This window comes from Felis catus, chromosome D1 (assembly GCF_018350175.1).
Source record: "Felis catus isolate Fca126 chromosome D1, F.catus_Fca126_mat1.0, whole genome shotgun sequence".
Classification (NCBI taxonomy): domain Eukaryota; kingdom Metazoa; phylum Chordata; class Mammalia; order Carnivora; family Felidae; genus Felis; species Felis catus.
The window spans coordinates 6,259,358-6,278,821 of NC_058377.1; the positions used below are offsets into that span (position 1 = coordinate 6,259,358).

Here is a 19,464-nt window from a genome sequence, read left to right on the forward strand (position 1 = left end):
GTATCAGCCCTCAGCAACAAGATTAGATTTTGAAGCAACCTCTAGTTAGATCACATGACCTCATATGTTAAGGGTTCTTCTGGACTTAAAGTTCTGATTTTTAACTAAAACTCTATCTGCAGTTTGCAAACATCACTGGAAATCACACTTTTCACATCTTCTTTAGCAGTTCAAGTAAAGTACAGCGATACAAACAAGTCAATGAATATACATGAGCCACTTATTCTTTATCTGTAAAAATGAGGATATTACCGTGTACTGCTCAGGTGTCGTGAAGAGACCAAATCACTTAATATATGTGAAAAAGCATCAAAATTCTGGACACGCACATTTCTGTTTTGTTTCCTTTCTGCGTGGCCGGCAGCTACCGCCTTCCGCCACTAGATGGCAGTGCTGCATGGGTAAGGCCAGTCTGGATTGTAGTCAAGGGCTTCCGGTGAAATGTGTGAAAAATCAAATTACAGGGGTTTTCCTGGCATCCGATAAGGTAATAGAGTTGTAGATGGGGAATAAAAATGTGTGAACGTTTACCTCTGACCCCAGACTGAGAGAAACAATCTCATCCTCAAAAGCAGAATGTGTGTCAATATGAGCAGGAATTCCTGGGACAGAAAATAAAATACCATGTCACTTCATTTTTCCTTTTAGCAGATTTAAGATGACTCTAAATACAGCCTCTCATTACTATGGTTGAGAACACTGTGTGATAATCGGGAGTGGAGGATAATTTTAGTAAAAAGGAAACATTTAGGGTGAACGTGACTAAACAAAATCAAACTAAATCTCAACTAAAAATATCTTAACTTCATGATGAAGTGCCACTGGCACTCAATTTTGAAACCAAAACGTGAGAGTCACTGCTGACCTAGGACAATGACCCAGTCCCAGCCCGAGAGAAAGGTGTGAAAGATAAATACCAAAGTCACGTTCTCCTTGAACACTGGATCCCCAAGTACACGCAGGGCAAAAGCGACAGCCAGGTGTGAGGACCAAGCCTATCAATAATTAACATGCGGCTTCCTCTACCCATTTCTCATCTATGTTAACTGAGTATTTCCTAGAAAAAGGAACTTTGCCTCATGGTATGAGTACATAAAACAAGTAAGATGTATGGTCCTCAAGGAACGTACAGACCAACAGAAACACTGACAGGTAAACAGGCAATTATAATACATTGTGATAAAAGCAGGAAAAAAAAACAAAACCCCACAATGTCTGACATCAGTCAGATCCTTAAGACCATTTCGTTACTACAAACATCAAATGGAGATGCTAATAAATGCAAAAAAATCAGGACCCTAAAGATTTTTTCACTCACATACAATTCTAGAATTGTCTTCACCTTCTGAGGGGAAAGAAGAGAGAGACCAGGTATCTGTAAATTATTTGGATCCTCTATCACACTTGTCTCCTATGTCCTTAAAACAATCTCCCCTCTCTCTAAATGAAACGTAGAGAAGTGAACAAAAAAAGGAATCACAAAAAAAAAAAAAAAAAAAAATCACACAGCAACTATGTCAGCCTGCTTACCTACACTTTGAGAAGCAAGTTCCTCAAGGGATTAACGTTTGCCTTACATGTAACAAACACAAGCAAATTACTGTGAAGAGATAGTTTAAGATAAAAAATAACATCTTTGATTTTAGGGAGTTGCACACTCTACTTCGTTATGAAATATGTGGTTGGAGTATTAAAAGAAGAAGCACTCACCATGTCCAGGTTCATACTGGTTTACAGTCAACTGATCGGGTTTGTGTTTAATGTAACCTTTTTTCAACCATTTCTCCAAAATGCCATCACAAATGTCAGGAAGACCTGATGTCGGTAATCATAAAGGTGAAACATATTAAAATATTTACTTTGCATGTTTTACTCAAGAATAAAGTCACTGTGAGAAAAATCACGCAGCTTTTAATTTCGCAGTCAGATCCAAATGCAGCAATAGACCCATAACGCAAAACAAAATAAAAACAAAACCTTCTTGAGAAGCTTCTGAAGTTATTTTGTTGATTTTAATCAATAAAGTATCCAAAAGAACACTTGTGCTGACAATTTTGGTATTTTGTAAAACAGCAATAAGATTATAAAAGTTACTATTATATACTAGACATTAGCCTGACCCCTCTTTTTAAATTATTTTAATTATTTTAAATTAAATTTAAATCTAACTTAGTTATTCCAAGTCATTTCCCTTTAGAAAAACACAGTTTTCAGGGCACCTGGCTGGCTCAGCTGATAAGACCATGAGACTCTTGATCTCCGGGTTGTGAGTTCAAGCCCCATGTTAGGTACAGAGATTACTTTAAAAAATAAAATATTTAAAAAACAAAAACAAAACACAGCTTTCAAAGTAGAACCAACTTACTTTCACTGGAGTCAAAAATAACAGAAAGTTAAAAGTTTTACAGCATCAAATGTTGGCGTGGCGGGTGGGAGAGGAGGTACACGCTTGGTAAGAATATGTTGACACAGCTGCTTTAGGGGGCAATTTTTCAGTGTCTACTAACATTTTTAAATGAACACAACCTTGATCTAACTATTCTACTTCTCCTGGCTTACTGCATGACAGGCGGGCACAAAGACACTCACAGCAGCACTATTTATAACAGCTAACAACTAGAAACAACCTAAATGTTTACCAACAGGGAACTAATTGAATAAGCTACCGCTAAACACTGAATAAAATTAAAAAGCTGTATTAGATCTCCCAGACATTTAACGAAGGGAAAAGAACAAGCAGAAGGATACACGTAATATGTGAACATACCACATATAACCACAACATAGTGAGTATGACATACTAACAACTATCTACCTTTACAGGTGTCCCTGGTGGGATGTAAACTCATTTGTTACAGGACTGGAATAAAATGTACTAGCCGGTTGACAGTACTACTTCTGAGAAGTATGCGACTGAGGATGGTGTTCAAGAGGGACTTGAGCCTTGGCTATATGTATCCAGTTTTGATAACAAAACTGCACTACGTATGCAATTTAAATGTTTTAAATTTAACCAGTTATCTCACCAGTTTACCTAGAAATGACAAATGAAACATACTATGACATCCTTCCACTAGATTAAATCTTTCTTTTCTGACTCAGCATTTGTCACCTTACTTACCCCCAGGTAATGGCTTGCCTCTATCCACATTGTTGTTTTCATAGTGGAATTCATAACCAAAGTGCTTTACTCTTCTGTGCTTTAAAGATTTTTGAACTATGCGAAGAGAAGAAAATAAACTACTTGAGAGAAAAAGAATTGCATTTCTTTGTATATTCGAAGTCAAAATTGTGAGTAAAGATTCCCTTAGTAACAGTAATTTTTGCTAACTGCTAAATTATGGTCGTTAATAAAATTAACCACTCTACCTCATCTCTGCTACATTTTCAGTCTAAAATTGTGACAATCCCTTTTTTCACTCCAGTCAACTTTAAAGAGTTAAACACAAACACTGCCAATCACAAGACCATTAAAGATCCGGAAAGAGTCAGGGTAACTAATTTGCAAGACTCTCCAGGAGGCTCTTACTGCTTTGTGAACTGGTGATTCCTCACAGGAAACGTGCCTTAGAGGGGAGAGGATCAACTAAGATAATACATGTGAAAGGGCTTATCTGTGTTAGCTCTACAAAAGTTAGCTAATAAATATTAATTAGTTTGGAGCTTAAAATTGATAGTTCTATAAATGTCATTTATGATTAATGCTCCTAAGAATTATTGGTATGACTTGCCTAATATTAGATCTAGGCTACTTCCAATAACTTTGAGGAAATATTAGAAGTTTTAATAAAGCAAAGGAGGAGGAGGAAAGAAGGGGCAGTAACGTGGTATTTTGCTGAGACACTTAAATAACACATTTTAAAAGTTTTACTTACCATTTTGATTGCCTGTATCTTCTGTCCAGTTAATACCTTCCAAAAGCATTTTCTCATCCTCAGAAGAAATAATTTCTTCTACTACCATGAGGCCTGGAGGTAAGGCCTGAAGCCCCAACTCTTTCCATTGTGCTGTGGGAAACCAAATTAAAACAGTCACATACAAAACTTACAGTTTCTGAATACAAATAATTCTGTCCATAGCCATTTATGAGATCCTAAAATTCCCAATCCTTATATTCATAAATAAGAACACTAGAGGCACACGACATAGGAAAATATAAAAATAAAGACCAAGATAAAAATCATGGTACATTTTATCCACTACAGTTACCAACAGCAAATAAAACAATATATACTTCAATATTATTTGAACACAATTGAGGGGGTTTTTTTAATTTTTTTTTTAACATTTATTTATTTTTGAGAGACAGAGCATGAGCAGGGGAGGGACAGAGAGAGAGGGAGACACAGAAACCGAAGCAGGTTCCAGGCTCTGAGCTGTCAGCACAGAGCCCCACGCGGAGCTCTAACTCACAAACCGCAAATTCATGAGCGAAGTCAGATGCTTAACCAACTGAGCCACCCAGGCACCCCACGATTGAGCTTTTTAAATCTCACTAGGAAACAAGGTTTTTCATAATATCTACAATATGCTCCTCTATTTAAAAGCTAGATTGTCTGTAAATATTGAAAACACAAATTTAAATGCTCATTTTGGCCCTTAGGTTCTTGATACTAACTATGGTCAAGTAACAGAAAAAGGTAAAACAACAAAAAACTTATTCTAAAGAAATAAAAATATCATTGTAGAATTGATGCATTAAGGAATTATTTGGTATATATTAAAATAATTTAAGTCCTTGTGTCCTTAAAGTTTAAGATAGATGCAACCGTAAAAGAAAAAAAAAGAATTTATGATTAAAGGGAACAGTGCAATTCACATTTATCATTAGGGATCTCATTGTTCATGTTAGACGTGATTTCTAAAGCTTTTCTGCTGAAGAGTTTTCATCTTTGAATCATGTAATATAAAAATTCACAACAATAATAATATAAATGTCTACTAGATTTTATTACTATTTCAGAAATACAAATAGTGAATAACCTGATAAATATTTACCAAAGTGTTTACTGTATGTCAGGCATTATATTATTTGTTTAAATTATGTAAGAAACACTTGGGGAAAATTCCTTACAGATAGGCAATTTATAGTATAAGAAATTCATACTTAGTTTTCTTTTTTTTTTTTTTAAAGGTTTGATTTTTTTTTTTTTTAACGTTTATTTATTTTTGAGACAGAGAGAGAGAAAGCATGAATGGGGGAGGGTCAGAGAGAGAGGGAGACACAGAATCTGAAACAGGCTCCAGGCTCTGAGCGTTCAGCACAGAGCCTGACGCGGGGCTCGAACTCAAGAACCGCGAGATCATGACCTGAGCCGAAGTCGGCCGCTTAACCGACTGAGCCACCCAGGCGCCCCCATACTTAGTTTTCTAAAAATACATTTAAAAAAAGATTAAAAATACCCCTTGTATTTGTTACTCAGTGGCTCTCTGGTGGTGATTATCAGAACATCTGTGACACAACTCTATTGTCTATTCATTTCTACCAAGAATTATCTCCAAGGTGGGGGCACCTGGGTGGCTCATTCGGTTAAGTGCCCAACTCTTCATTTGGGTTCAGGTCATGATCTCACAGTTCCCGAGTTCAAGCCCCACATCAGGCTCTCAGCTGACAGCATGTAGCCTGCTTGGCATTCTCTCTCTCCTCTCCCCCTTTGCCCCTCTCCTGCTCTTACTCTCTCTCAAAATAAATAAACTTAAAAAAAAAGTTTTAAAAAGAATTTTTTCCAAGGTTATAAACATGATAACAACAGTCTTGAAAGTATATCTGTATCTAACACGGGATTTCAAATAAAGAACACTCTAGAACTCACTTTGGGCAATTTCTTACAGGGTGTTCAACATACTGACTAGGAGAAAACCCAAAGACAGTATTTTCTAATTAAAACTTACTCCCAAACCATTCAGTTTTCAAAAGCCAATCATAAACACATACTAGATATAATATGTTTTTTTTTCAATCTGCAAAGCTTAAGCCAGATTTTAAATTAAACACATACAGATACTGAAAATTATAACACCTAAAATAGATCTTTAAAAAGTTTTAAAAAGTTTCCTTTGAGTCTTACTTTACCAACACATAAATTTGGTCAGATTATGCTCACCTACCAGTCCCCAGGATACCTGAACAAAACATGACATTGTCTGAAGAGGTGACAAGTTAGGGGCACGTGGGTGGCTCAATAACGTAAGTGTCCAATTCTTGGTTTCAGCTCAGGTCATGATCCCATGGTTCGTGAGATCGAGTCCCATGTCGGGCTCCTCGCTGCAGTGTGAAGCCTACTTGGGATTCTCTCTCTCTCCGTCTCTCTCTGCCCCTCCCCTGCTTGTACTCTCTCCCTCTCTCAAAATAAATAAATAAACTTAAAAAAAAAAAAGAGGTGGCAAGTGAATTTAATAGGAGATCAGATGTCTAAGTCAAAGTTCATCTCATTTCCATGGGACAAGGGTGAAGAGACAATAATCTCCCTAGCAGTTTTGTAAATCAGCCTATAAAGCTTTTATTTAAATTAGTTACCTTAAAGAAAATTAAATTAAAAAATCAGTTCCTCAATCCCACAATCATGTTGGACAGTGCCACTATGAACGTCTGAACATCTGCATCATCACAGCGAGTTCTACTGGACGCTGCCACTATAAAGCTGTAGGGGTCTGGCGGCTAACGGGTAGCCTCCATAAATGGAAGTCTGACACACAGTCATCTGGATCACAATTAACTCTAAAGTGCTAAACTGAAAGCTTCTGGGTAGATTGCAAAACTGGTAATCTGAATCCTCACCATTAAATTTTGAAAAACACAGCAGGATTCCAAACTACGTGACATACATAATACACACACTGTTGGGCTGGTAGGCCCAGCTCCTTAAAGGGAGGCTATGTCTAATTCACGTCCCTTCAGCTACTTACCCCATGCCTGGAACAAACTAGGTGCGTAAAGAGGGTTTGAAAAGAGAGAGGGGGCACTTAACTGATGTCCTGTTCGGTTTCACAAAAACCACACCTCCTCACTTAGGTATGAAAAGAAAACTCACCCAAAAGCAACAACTATGTTTTAAAAGATGCCCATATGCTAATACCTTTTTCCACAAAATTGAAGTACAGAATGATCTTTTGTCCTAAATCATCCACTATTTCTTTTCCGTTGAGGGTGACGTAGGCTTTCTTGGATTCTTCTGCAGTTTTGTAGCTCACGAATGAGTAGGGCTTGTTAGGAGGCATTAAGAGAGCATCTACTGGTCCACACGTCTCTAACACTGGGAGCAGCTGGTTCCTACTCACACCATTACCCAATCCACCATTGGCCACAACCAGGCTCTTTGAAACACACACACACACACACACACACACACACACAAACAAAAACAAAAACAAAAAAACAGGAGCAATTAGTATCAACCCATTTATTTTCAAATAAGATTTGAAATTTTATTTTCAAATAAAAATAAGGCTATTTTTAAATTAGATTTCTACAAAGGTGTAATTAAGATGGAAAAAAAGGTCTCCTTATGGCGGTTATTTGGTTTTCTAATTTCATACACAGTATGTAAAACAATTTATTAAACACTGAGGATTAAAAAGTACACCTATGTGTAAATAATAGATGATTTTTAAATAGCCCTTTCAGCAAAATATTCCTTTTTTAATGGCCACACAAATTAAAATAACATTTATTACTGTTTGTAAGTTTAACGCAATGAAAGAGAAAGGAGGTAGAGAAGGAACAAGAAGTTACATAATACTTTTTGCCAGACCTTACACCATGGATGCTTTTACCCACTTAATCCTCGTTAACATAAGCTTCACAACAAGCCTACAAGGTGGTTAATGTTAACCCCGCTTCACAAAGGAAGAAATTGAAGAGATGAAAAGTAGGTTAAGATAGTGATTGGGGGGAGTTGTGTTTCCAACCTATACTTCTGTCATTTTCCAGAATCCACACTTTTGACATAACCATGCTACAATGGCTACTAAAAACTGAAGTAAAGGTACTGACTCAAGGAAAAATCAACCACAGCTTCTGCTGAACATAAACAGGAAAATTTTCCTCTGTGTCTGAGTAACTCAGCCATTTTACAATTAAAACTTTTTCCTTAGTAAGCTTCATGATTCCTGCCTGTTATTTGCAGTCCTGCGTTAAACTTTACTTCAGGGATTTGTTTCAGGGGTGGGAGTGAGGGGTGGGGGGGAGAAGCTTCCTGTTTTTATTCTGATGCTTATGGCCCAGCACCTCTTATAATCACAGCACCCCTTAAAAAACATTCTTCTGGGGCGCCTGGGTGGCTCAGTCGGTTAAGCAACCAACTTTGGCTCAGGTCATGATCTCGCAGTCCGTGAGTTCGAGCCCTGCGTTGGGCCCTGTGCTGACAGCTCGGAGCCTGGAGCCTGCTTCAGATTCTGTGTCTCCCTCTCTCTCTGCCCCTCCCCTGCTTGCACTCTGTCTCTCTATCTTCCAAAAATAAATAAATATTAAAAAATAAAAATAAAAAATACTGTGGAGAAAAAATAAGCAAGCCCAAATAAGAACACATTTTGGAAGCCATAAATGTGGGATTAAAGCTTCTAGAAATCCTAAGAAAACGGATCTACTAGAAACAAGCCTCCAAGGCAGGAAAGAAACTTAACCCATTTCTTTCCTTACCACTTCGCTTCACGACCCCGGAAGGAAAAGAAAGCAAGCTGCACTGGGGAGGCAATGAGACGAGACCAAGCCAGCTTCATCTTCTGAGCGTCCCACAGCCTCGGTGGCTCTTGGCACAAAGAGTAAAGTGTGTGCAGGCAAACCACTTGTAATGTTATGTATTTTATCCTCTTTACAGGATTTTAGTTTAATTCTCTGAAGTCATTGATATGGTGCTTAATGAAATCTAAGTATGGGCCTTTTCCTCGCCAATTTAAATCCCCCTCAACAGAGCACTCGTTTGGCAACCTTAACTCGTCACAGGACACAGCGTGATCATGGCGTAAGGGAGGAGAACTGGTCTGAGAGTCAAGAAACCCAAGTTTTAATCCCAGCTTCATCTTCTCAAAGACATGTCTCTCTCCTGCTTTCAGTTACATGATGGCCGAGCTTCCTTCCTACTGTTTACAACCAGAAAAGATACTTGATATTCACATGGAATTTTAATGACTAGTAAGTACCATCACATACATGTTCCCTTTAGCATCTAACAATCCAACAGAATAAAAAGGATGCAGGAACAGGTCTTTACAAATGAAGAGAGCTGAGATCAGAGGCACTGCCCGTGTCCAAGTAAGAGGAGAAGCTAAGAGTTAAAGTAAGTTCTTCTTAACCCACAGTCCGAGACGTCTCATAGTCCCATATATATATGGATATGGATATGACTGAATTACGGTCATCGGAAAAAGGAAAGGCTTTGTAAATAAGGTCTAATAAGTTAAAAATGTTTTATAGCATATGATCAAAATACTTTATAACAAAAATGAAGTCAGGCATAGAGGGGAGAAGACTGAATTAGGTTACAAAAGACCTAGCTCTAGTTTCCTCTTCAGCCACACTATATCAAAGGATACATCACAACCTCTCAGAACCTTAGTTTTCTCAACTATCATGTAAGAATTCTTAAGGAATTAAATATAATAATGAATGTAATGACACTCTGTAAACAATAAACAGTTATACAGTGTATATATACATACAGTATGTATATATATATATATATATATATATATATACAGTATGTTATTAATATGCATCCATAATTCAACCAACACAATCAATGGAAATTCAAAGTATGTCCCCAAATCCAGGGTTAGCAGGTACTACCGTATGCACATTTGGTAGAGATGTATCACATGACTGAACAATCATAGCCACCTTCTCTGAGCAATTACTAACGAATATTACTGTAACAATAACATGGCAATACGTTTACATTCAAATAATAGTTTTAGGTCACCTGGGTGGCATACGATACTGTCTCAATGCCTTCATGTCTCAGCAAAGTATGCCTGGCTTTAATCTGTTTCCTTAAGAACTTCTTCTCAGTTTTATTCAGTTTGTAATTACTTTGATGGTTGCTGTCCATGGCAGTACTAAAAAAAAAAAAAAAGATACAAAATGTCAACCTTAAGAATCCCAAAGGGAATTCTAATGATGCTATTGGTATATTCTATAGTTTATAGATACTTCTATGTGACAATTTTTAAAAATGTTTACTTTACTTTTCACCAACCAAGAGAAGTGAAAACAAACAGATGCCTGGACAACAAAGACATATTTAAGAAGGTAACAAAGAAGCAAGGACATCTAAGAGTATCTCTGGAGGTTCTACAAAACTTTCCAATGCTTTAGCTCTATTAAATGCACTCTATCACCCACAGGTATATACCCCCTTACTTATGAAGGCCTAGGTAAAATGCGCCACAGACAAATTTCACAAACATAATGTTAGGAGAGAAGAAAAAAAAAAGAAACAAACGAAACAAAAAAATTCACAGAATATATAGTACGATTCTACTGACATACCTTCAAAACCCAAAATAAGCCATATATTGTTTAGAAATACATACATAGCAAAATGCAAGGAAAAACAAAGAAATAATAAAGAGAAAATGCAGGAGAAAAGTTATTCCTGCGGGGGAGGAGAGGAAGGTGATATAAAAGGCACATACAAAGCATCAAGGTCTTTCTTAAGTTACATGGAGTTTCAGGTATATTTTATTTTTAAGCAGTACATGTTATATAATTCTATAGTTTTTAAATACAGACATAAGAACCCCTAGAACTCTGTTTGCCTTCTACTAAAATATGCCAGTCAGCAAGTCGTTACCGAGCACTTTGCCAAAAAGGCCTTCACACAATCCAAATCAGGACCCTACGTCATGCTTTATTACAGTAGCCTACTTATTTCAGTCACAGAATTTAACATAAGTTGTGATGATTCCTTTGTTGGCTTAATTCCCCCCTCAGGAGGTAAACCCCAAGAGAGCAGGTGCTCAAGGAAAATGTGTGGAAGGGATAAACGGATGATGATGGGCAAATACACACGTGCCTACAGACGGTCTCAGCGCGTGCAGCCCACAACTGTAACAGGCAGCTTACACGTAGCTGAGGAAAACACACAGACGCTAAGCAATGGAAGAATGACACATCTTTCTACAATTGTTAGCCGTACAGTCTTCAGATGTGCCGTGAATTACAAGAAAAATAAGGTTGATGTTAACTGGAAAAATCTGGGGGAACTTCAAATCAGAAGCCGACTTGAGCTGAGCGCTGAAGGACAGGAGGAACACAGGGCCATTCGGAAGGAGGGTATCGAGCGAGACAACAGAAGCTCAACACAGAATTGGATGCGTCTGGCAAAGGCAGTGAGAGGTGGGCAAAATTTTAGAGCAGGGAATGCTGGCTGATCCGCTGATCCCACTCGTCACCCACTTGAAAGCCTCCAAAGTTAGCAAACAACATAAATGTAGGAAGTTCAATAAAATCATACTCCAAAACAGCTCATAAACAGCCCAAACTCTAATTAGCCATCTTTACGTCTAGAGAGAAAATGCTGAGTCAGCTGAAACAACAGCCAGGAAGGAGCTTACCTGGCACACGGAGTGCGCGTGAGAGGGAAGGCCGCGACAACAGGCGGGCTGCACAGCGCACTAGGGGAGGGGGAGGCAAGAGGACCTTCGATAATCCAGCCCACCAGGTGGAAACTGACAGGAGGATCGGGGTGGAGGAAGAAGAAAGGAAAGAAGAAGAAGAAAGGAAAGGAGGGAAGAAAGAAGAAAGGAAACAGGGACAGGGGAGGACACGGGGAAAGTTCTAGTACGATCAGGAGGGCCTGGTGACTCCCCAGACGTGAGGGAAAGAGGAAACACAGATCACTCACTAACACGGCAGAGTCTCAGGCTAGTGATGGCACTCGGACACCGGGCTGACTCCAAACGTCAGAAGAAGGTCAGGACGAGACGGTAGTGGGTAGGATTTAGGACAGAACGTGTGTGAGGTCGTGGCGAGGTACGGAGTTGCGGTGCCTGGCTGGCGGGCGACAGTGTGAAGTGGCTAAAAGGAGAAGAAACCAGGTGAGAGAGAAAGCTTTTGGTGTCCTCAACAGACAGGCAGAGGACAGCTGAATGGGTATTTTTAAAACTGCACAAATTACAATGATCTGTTTCCAGCATCTGGTCCCTTCCACTGGACTACGCGCTCTCTGAGGACCAGGATTATATGGCCTCCCCGGAGCCTCTGTCACTGCTAAGCGACAGTGTAACACAGTGTTCAGGGGTCCCGGTTGTCCACTCAAATCTTAGCAATATGATCCCGGGTGAGTTACTCATTTCTGTGCTTAGGCTCCCCACCGGTAAAATGGGGTAACAGTGCCTGTTCCTGGCACGTAACTCCACCTAAACCCTGCACTAAAAAATCTGACCAAACTCTTCTATGGCTTCCAGCAGCATAAAGCCAGGATGTCCCCAGCACCCCCATTAAAAGCCTGCCTGAGAAAACTAAAAATGCTGCCAGGAAAGTGTGCCATTTGTCCCAGCAACACCTGTCAACAGACCCCTACCTCCCCTTCTGAAAGTATTTATTGAAAGGGAATTACAGTTGTGACTATGTATCTCTTGCTGCTCAGAAGTGTTGCTCTCAAGGACCTAAGGGCCATTCCTTTGGAATGTAGTCATCGGGAAGGATGGGGCCTCTGTCCCAGTCTCCATGGTAGGACAGAATCCTAACTTCGATAACTGCTAGCGGCAAACACGGCTGGCTGGTATTGCATTTGCACGGACCAATCCTTTGTAATTCTTCTCTGGCCCTACGGAGTCCCTGCTCTGCTCTCCCTTCCTAGTCTCCCTTTAAAACATCCGAATCATTTCTCACAAACTGGAACGGAGCTGAGCTCTTTCTCCTACTGTCAGTAGTTACTAATTAAAACCTGTTTTCACCACTTTAACTAGTGTCTGGCTGTGTTAATCTCTGACACTATGTCACAAATTTCTTTAAAGGATTAAATATGCCTATTAATAATTATTTGGTGACTTCCAGAAGAGCCAGATCAGAATGGTTTAAGAAGACAAAGGAAAGCCGAGGGCCCTCAAAGAACTATCTCATTGCCATTCTATCCCAAGATCATGATCTTTGGAACGGCATTTTTGCAGTGTGAAATGGAAAACAAGGGATGAACGCATTAAGATTTTTTTTTTTTCTTAACATGCCACATGAGCAAAGACTGCAAAGTGGAAGAAATGAGAAAGAAAAGATGCTGGATACATGTTCGTAAAAGTATGACACTAAGAGCCCAGTGCCAGCAGATGGAGCCTCATGACCACACTCTGTCATCCTCTTTCCCTTCCTCCCTCAAACAACATTATTACACGTGAAGAAAGACAAATCCAGGTAGCCACGGAGGCTCGTTTCTTCCCGTTAGAGGGACGTGGCAATGCGCTGGCCCAGCAGGTCTGAGTCACCTCAAGCAGGAGCAGACTGCTAGCAGCTGCTGAGGTCTGGAGGTGCCCTCTTTCTAGAAAACCCACTTCCCTCACCAAGAAATTTCTACCACTGCACAAAGGTTTGGATGCTGCTTGCCATGTTGTGGGAGTGTGACGGGAGTGAGATCACGATTTACCAGACAGCCTACTAGCCATGGTGAGTCCAGTCTAATCAAAGTCTAAAGCACATTCTCTGTAGGACACAAGAGTCTGGAGATCACACAGACTCTGCTAGTAAGCTGAACCCCGACATATCCTATTGGATATCCCCCTAAGTGGTAACAGCAGTATGTGTCATCCTCCTTGAACAACGGGGTGCCTATAATTAACCAAAGAAGTATAGAAAAATGCTCCTGGTGGCATGTGGGTGGCTCAGTCAGTTAAGCTTCGGACTTTGAATCAGGTCATGATCTCATGCTTTGTGAGTTCAAGCCCTATGTCGGGCTCTGTGCTTACAGTTCAGAGCCTGGAGCCTGCTTCAGATTCTGTGTCTGTGTGTGTGTGTGTGTCTCTCTCTGTCCATCTCTGGCTGGCGCTCTGGCTCTCTCTCAAAAATAAAAACATTAAGGAAAGAAAGAAAGAAAGAAAGAAAGAAAGAAAGAAAGAAAGAAAGAAAGAAAGAAAGAAAGAAAGAAAGAAAGAAAGAAAGGGAGAGAGGGAGGGAGAAGGAAAGAAAGAAAAATGCTTCTGTGCTTGTAGGCAAATTCCTATCAAATGAGCCCTGTTTATAAACTACAGCACAGGTATATAGGCTGCACACACAAATCTCCAGAACATACAAGATTAGTGATAAGGGTTGCCTCCAGGAAGGGGAAATGGGTAGATGGGTACAGGAATGAGAGGGAGCTTTCTTCTTTCATAACTTTTGAATTTAGCAGCTTTTCAAATTGCATTCCTATTTAAAAAGAAAATTAAAGGGACACCCAGGTGGCTCAGTCGGTTAAGTGTGGGACTTTGGCTCAGGTCATGATCTCACAACTCGTCAGTTCAAGCCCTGTGTCTGAGCTGACAGCTCAGAGCCTGGAGCCTGCTTCAGGTTCTGTGTTTCCCTCTCTTTCTGCCCCTCCCCTGCTTGCACTCTGTCTCTCTCTCAAAAATAAATAAACATTAAAAAAAATTTTTTTAATAAAAAATAAAATTAAAAACCTTTTTTTGAAAGAGTGAATGGGTAAGGGTGAGGGGAGACAGGAGGAATAGAGGGAAAAAAAGAGAACCTTAAGTACGTTGCATGCCCAGCACAGAGTCCAACTCAGGGCTCAGTCTCACCACTGTGAGATCCTGACCTGAGCCAAAATCAAGAGTAGGAGGCTTCACTGAGCCACCCAGGTGCCCTGAAAATTAAATTTTTATAATGTTTATTTTTGAGAGAGAAACTGTGAGTGGTGGAGGGGCAGAGAGAGACAGAGATCTCAAGCAGCCAGCCTGATGAGGGGCTCCAACTCACAAGATCACGACCTGAGACGAAACCAAGAGTCAGATGCTTAAATGACTGAGCCACCCAGGTGCCCCTGAAATTGTAAATGGTTGTCATTTCACTTGTCACTTGTCATTTCACTGTTTCAATTCTTTGAAGAACACCTACTCTGTATTTTCTTACTTTGAAGAACAACTACTCATTATTTTCCTCTCTTCTTCCTCTAACTTAACAGAAAATAAAATAAATAAAATAAGAAAAGTCTGTATTTTGTCTGTATTTCGTCCCTAGGATCTAGGGACACCTGGCTGGCTCAGTCAGTTCAGCGTCCCACTCTTGATTTTGGCTCAGGTCATGATCTCGCTGTTCATGAGACCCGGCCCCACATGGCGCTCTGTGCTGACAGCGAGGAACCTGCTTGGGATTCTTTCTCTCCCTCCCTCTTTCTCTCTCTCTCTCTGTCCCTCCTCCACTCGTCCCTCTCTCTGTGTCTCAAAATAAACTTTAAAAAAAAAAAAAGTAGGAAAAACAACAACAACAAAAAACAGGATCTGGCAACAAGTAACCACCCAATAAACGTTTACTGAGTAAGCCTATACTCACTAAATTTACCTAACCTTGCCTTCTACCCTCCCAAGCCACTCAGAATTCTGAGTCTGGCGGCCCTCTTCAATGTTTCACTAATGCGTAGTGTATCTCTATCTGTGCACTTTTCAGATTGTATCACAACTACCCGTCTGCGTGATGGGCTCGCCCAGAAAAATGCTGTCTACTTGAGGTCACGGAGAAAGTGCCCGGCAGACAGCGGGAATCGGTAAACGCCTGTTAAACGAAATCAACTAAAATCAGAGCCTGGCACCACCAACGGCCAAAAGGCCTCCGGGGTTGCTCAAACTGGAGCACAGGAAGAGCGAGCTGTGTGAGCCGCCCAGCCCCACGAGCAACGCCCTTCTTTCAATGCACAGGTCGGACAAGCCCTAATCGCGCCAGACGAACACTCCCCAGGCCGACCGCCAGTCCCCAACCCCACAGCAAACCCAAGAGCGACACCGAAGTCACGTGAGCATCCGCACCGCGCGCACACACACGTGCACCTCACACGGCGGCACGACCAGACGACGCACAGACACCCCGCAGCCCACGGACCGTCCCAGGGGCCCGCTCCGGCCACCCCTCCCCTCCCTCCGTGCCGAGGCCCACGGGGTGAGGCGGTCAGAGGAGACCGGAAGAGGCCGACAGGAGAACGCGGGGTTGCAGCCACCCCTCCCGCCTCTGACAAGTGCCTCACATCTCCGCCACGGCCCAGGTTGGGCTCTCACCGCGCCGGCGCCCTCTCCTTCGCCAGCCTCACCGGTTTGTCCCCGAAAGCGGCGGCGGCTACAGGCGCATCCCCTCACCTGGGCGCAGCCATGTTGGAGGAAACTGCACTACATTTCCCGTGAGTCTGCGGGGCGGCGAGGAGCGCTCCCACAATCCCCTTCGCCGCCCCGAGGGCCTCGGCCACTCCCCCGGCCTAGATCGGCCGCCTGTAAATGGCTGTGTGGTACCATCAAGGTGTGGTTGTCTTATTCTCTGGAATAGTGAGGGTTGGGAGTGCTCCTTACTTTGCATAGCTCCCCAGGTGGGCACTGCCAAGCCGGTTGTGTCCCCCTGTCCCCCCTACTCCTTGGGCTTTGAGCACCTTTCCTCCCGAATCTTCTAAGAGGGACGGGCGAGGACCCTGGGGTCTGGAAGGTGACATCGCGTGGGCCACAGAGAGGACAGGGAATATGCACGAACGTGCCCGGGGTTGGTGAGTACCACACAGCGACAGGAAGACGTGTGGAAAAACGCCGAGGCGGGTGCAGGGCAGGGAAGAGGGGCCGCCCCGAGTCAGGGAAGACGCTCTGTGATCACAGAAACCATCCTGTCCTGCGGGTCTGGGACCAGAGCTTCCGCTGGGAGGCGGAACGAGGAACTAAAGAAGACTGTTTAACAGGCTGTTGCACTGGTAAAAAAAAAAAAAAAAAAAAAAAGGCACGGTAGCAAACAGTTAACCAGGACCCAGGCTTGGCGCACGGAAAAGAAAAAGGTGTTAACAGGAGAGGATGAGGGTTAGCCATTGTTGCGGCTCTAGTGTTTTCCGTGTGACACGACTGCACCGATCACCATTCAGCCCGCCCGCATTGTATTAGGAACCGCGTGAGCGCAGGGAAGGAAGTGGAGCCAGGAGCCAGGAGGAGATCACTCCCCGCGGCGCTGAAGTGCTGCCCCCCATCCGCACCCCAGCACAGTGGAGCGGCAGCGAAAGCTGAGGTTGGACCGGCCCGGGAAACATGGCCCCAACGAGAGTGTTGCTGAGCGGAGGAAGGGTTTTCACGGAGAGGAGGTTAGAAGCAGGAAAGAACAGAAGTCGGGAGGCAGAAAGGCAGCCACTGCAACAGTCCAGGAAAGAGTGTGAGGGGAAGTCCCAATTGCAAAAGTGAAGAGGCCAGGTGCAAGCTGGAGAGGTCAAGTCACCCTCACCATGGCCACTACCAAAGAGGGCATAAGGGACAACCTCTTCAGTCTCCCCCATTGCGTTCTTACTTCTGCACAACTGGATGCTTTCAAAAACACACTCCAACAGGGCTTTGTGATGATGGCAATGTTGTAGGCGCCCGATATGTTAGCCACTAGCCATATGTGGCTTTTGAGCATTTCAAATGTGGCTAGTAAGTACAACTGAAGAACTGAATTTTTAGTTTTAAAAAATTTTATCGAGGGGCACCTGGGTGACTCAGTCAGCTAAGCGTCCAATTCTCGGTTTCAGCCAAGGTCATGATCTCACAGTTCATGGGTTCCAGCCCCCCCCCACCCCCCCCCCCCCCTTTCAGGCTCTGTGCTGACAGGGCAGAGGCTGCTTAGGATTTTCTCTCTCCCTCTTTCTCTGCCCCTCCCCTGCTCAAGTGCTCAATAAATAAATGAAATAAATAAATAAATAAATAAATAAAAATATTTATTGAGTTTTGATTCAATTTTAACAGCTGTGGGGTGCCTGGGTGGCTCATTCGATTGAGCGTCCAACTTCGGCTCAGGTCATGGTTTCAGGACTCATGAGTTCGAGCCCCGCATAGGGCACTGTGCTGGCAGCTCAGAGCCTAGAGCCTGGAGCCTGCTTCAGATTCTGTGTCCCCCTCTCTCTCTGCCCCTCCCCCCACTCATGCTCTGTCTCTTAAAAATAAACATTTAAAAAATTTAAACAGCTGCATGTGGCTAGTGGCTCCCAAATTGAACAACAACATAAAATATCTCCTGTTGGCCAAGTTCAATTATTTCATGTGCTTATCCACCCAGCTGGAATATGCTGAAGCTTTTAAAACTTTTGAGCTTCTTAGCCTCCATGAAACTTCTCTTTCTTAGGTCTTTACACATTCTGATCACTAGTTTTCGGGTTTTTTGCTAGCTTGCCTTCATCTTTCCACAATTAAATGCAAGCAATCCTTCAGGTTGTGTATTTGATGTTTTTCTCTTATTCTATAGTCTTTCCCTACTTCCCCAGAGTTTGAAAGATTTGTGAATCATTCCTTCATGTTTTATCTTCACCCCTGACTTCCTTGTAGGAGGGAGTTTGGTTTAATGAAAACAACACAGGCATTGGGGAATGACCTGAAGTAGAAACTACAAGATGGCATTCACCTTTTGGGACTGATGTAATAATTACTATAAAGTAGCCATTAGATGGTTGTTTGTTCCTTTTCTACCCTTCAGACCTTAAGTTACAGACACAAATTTCTAACTACCTGCTGTCCATCCTTGACAATGGACATCTAAGGATGACACCTTGACATCCTTAGAAAGAGGTGGATACGTATAAAATTATGCATGCAGTAGCTCTTGGGTGGCTCAGTCAGTCAGGTGTCCGACTCGATTTCGGTCATGATCAGGTCATGGGATGGTCAGGTCATGATCTCATGGCTCATGGGATGGAGCCCCACATTAGGCTCTGTGCCAACGGCAGGGAGCCTGCTTGGGATTCTCGCTCTCCCTCTCTCTTCTGCTCCTCCCCTGCTCACGCTCACTCTCTCTCTCTCAAATAAGTAAGCATTTTTTTAAATTTTGCATGCGATCCTTTTTATACTGGCCCTTATGTCTTGCTTGGAATACTGCATGGATCGTGTCTCCCAGAGAAGAGGACTCCCTGGAGCGATTTTCAGCTGCACTAAGACCCTGTTGTATTCATTATGTAACTCCAGGGTCTTCCATAGTCTTGTAATAATAGAAATCCAATCAATGTTGAGCTGAAAATAAACTTAATTTGAAGATAGAATTCATCCTTACCTGTGCCAAAAGCTTTACATGGTGATCTATGATCATTTCTCTAAGGCCTTAAATGCTGACCTAATGACTCTTTCCTTAGTAAACCTCATCTCAGCGTCATGATTATTATTGTCCTCTGAGTGACTGATGCAGGGGTGGCAACATTTTTCTGTAAAAGAACCAGAAAGTAAATATTTTCAGCTTTGTGGCCACCCATGGTTTCCGGTCACATATTCTTTTTTTGTCCTTTTTGTTTGTTTGCTTTTAAACAACCCTTTAAAAAATCTAAAAACCTTCCTTAACTCCCCTGGCTTATGCCAGCAGGATTTGGC

The 19,464-nt window shown here is 42.1% G+C and overlaps 1 protein-coding gene across 17 annotated transcripts in view; it reads right to left on the reverse strand.

The window, feature by feature from the left end:
- The window catches only part of ALKBH8 (alkB homolog 8, tRNA methyltransferase), a 65,768-nt gene extending 46,517 nt beyond the window's left edge, over positions 1–19,251 (reverse strand). The window contains exons 1-8 of one of the 17 annotated variants that reach the window (XM_045038219.1): positions 19,154–19,251; positions 11,844–12,016; positions 9,918–10,053; positions 7,077–7,314; positions 3,876–4,007; positions 3,122–3,217; positions 1,711–1,815; positions 532–602 (exon numbers count right to left, since the gene is read on the reverse strand). In XM_045038219.1, the coding sequence (XP_044894154.1) occupies positions 532–602; positions 1,711–1,815; positions 3,122–3,217; positions 3,876–4,007; positions 7,077–7,314; positions 9,918–10,046 (771 nt within the window). In that variant the 5' untranslated portion in view covers positions 10,047–10,053; positions 11,844–12,016; positions 19,154–19,251. Of the gene's footprint in view, positions 1–531; positions 603–1,710; positions 1,816–3,121; positions 3,218–3,875; positions 4,008–7,076; positions 7,315–9,917; positions 10,054–11,843; positions 12,017–12,557; positions 13,859–16,142; positions 16,304–19,153 lie in introns of those variants that run through there. The other 16 variants (XM_045038218.1, XM_045038228.1, XM_045038222.1 and 13 more) reach the window with 16 other exon arrangements.
- Between the last annotated feature and the right edge of the window lie 213 nt (positions 19,252–19,464).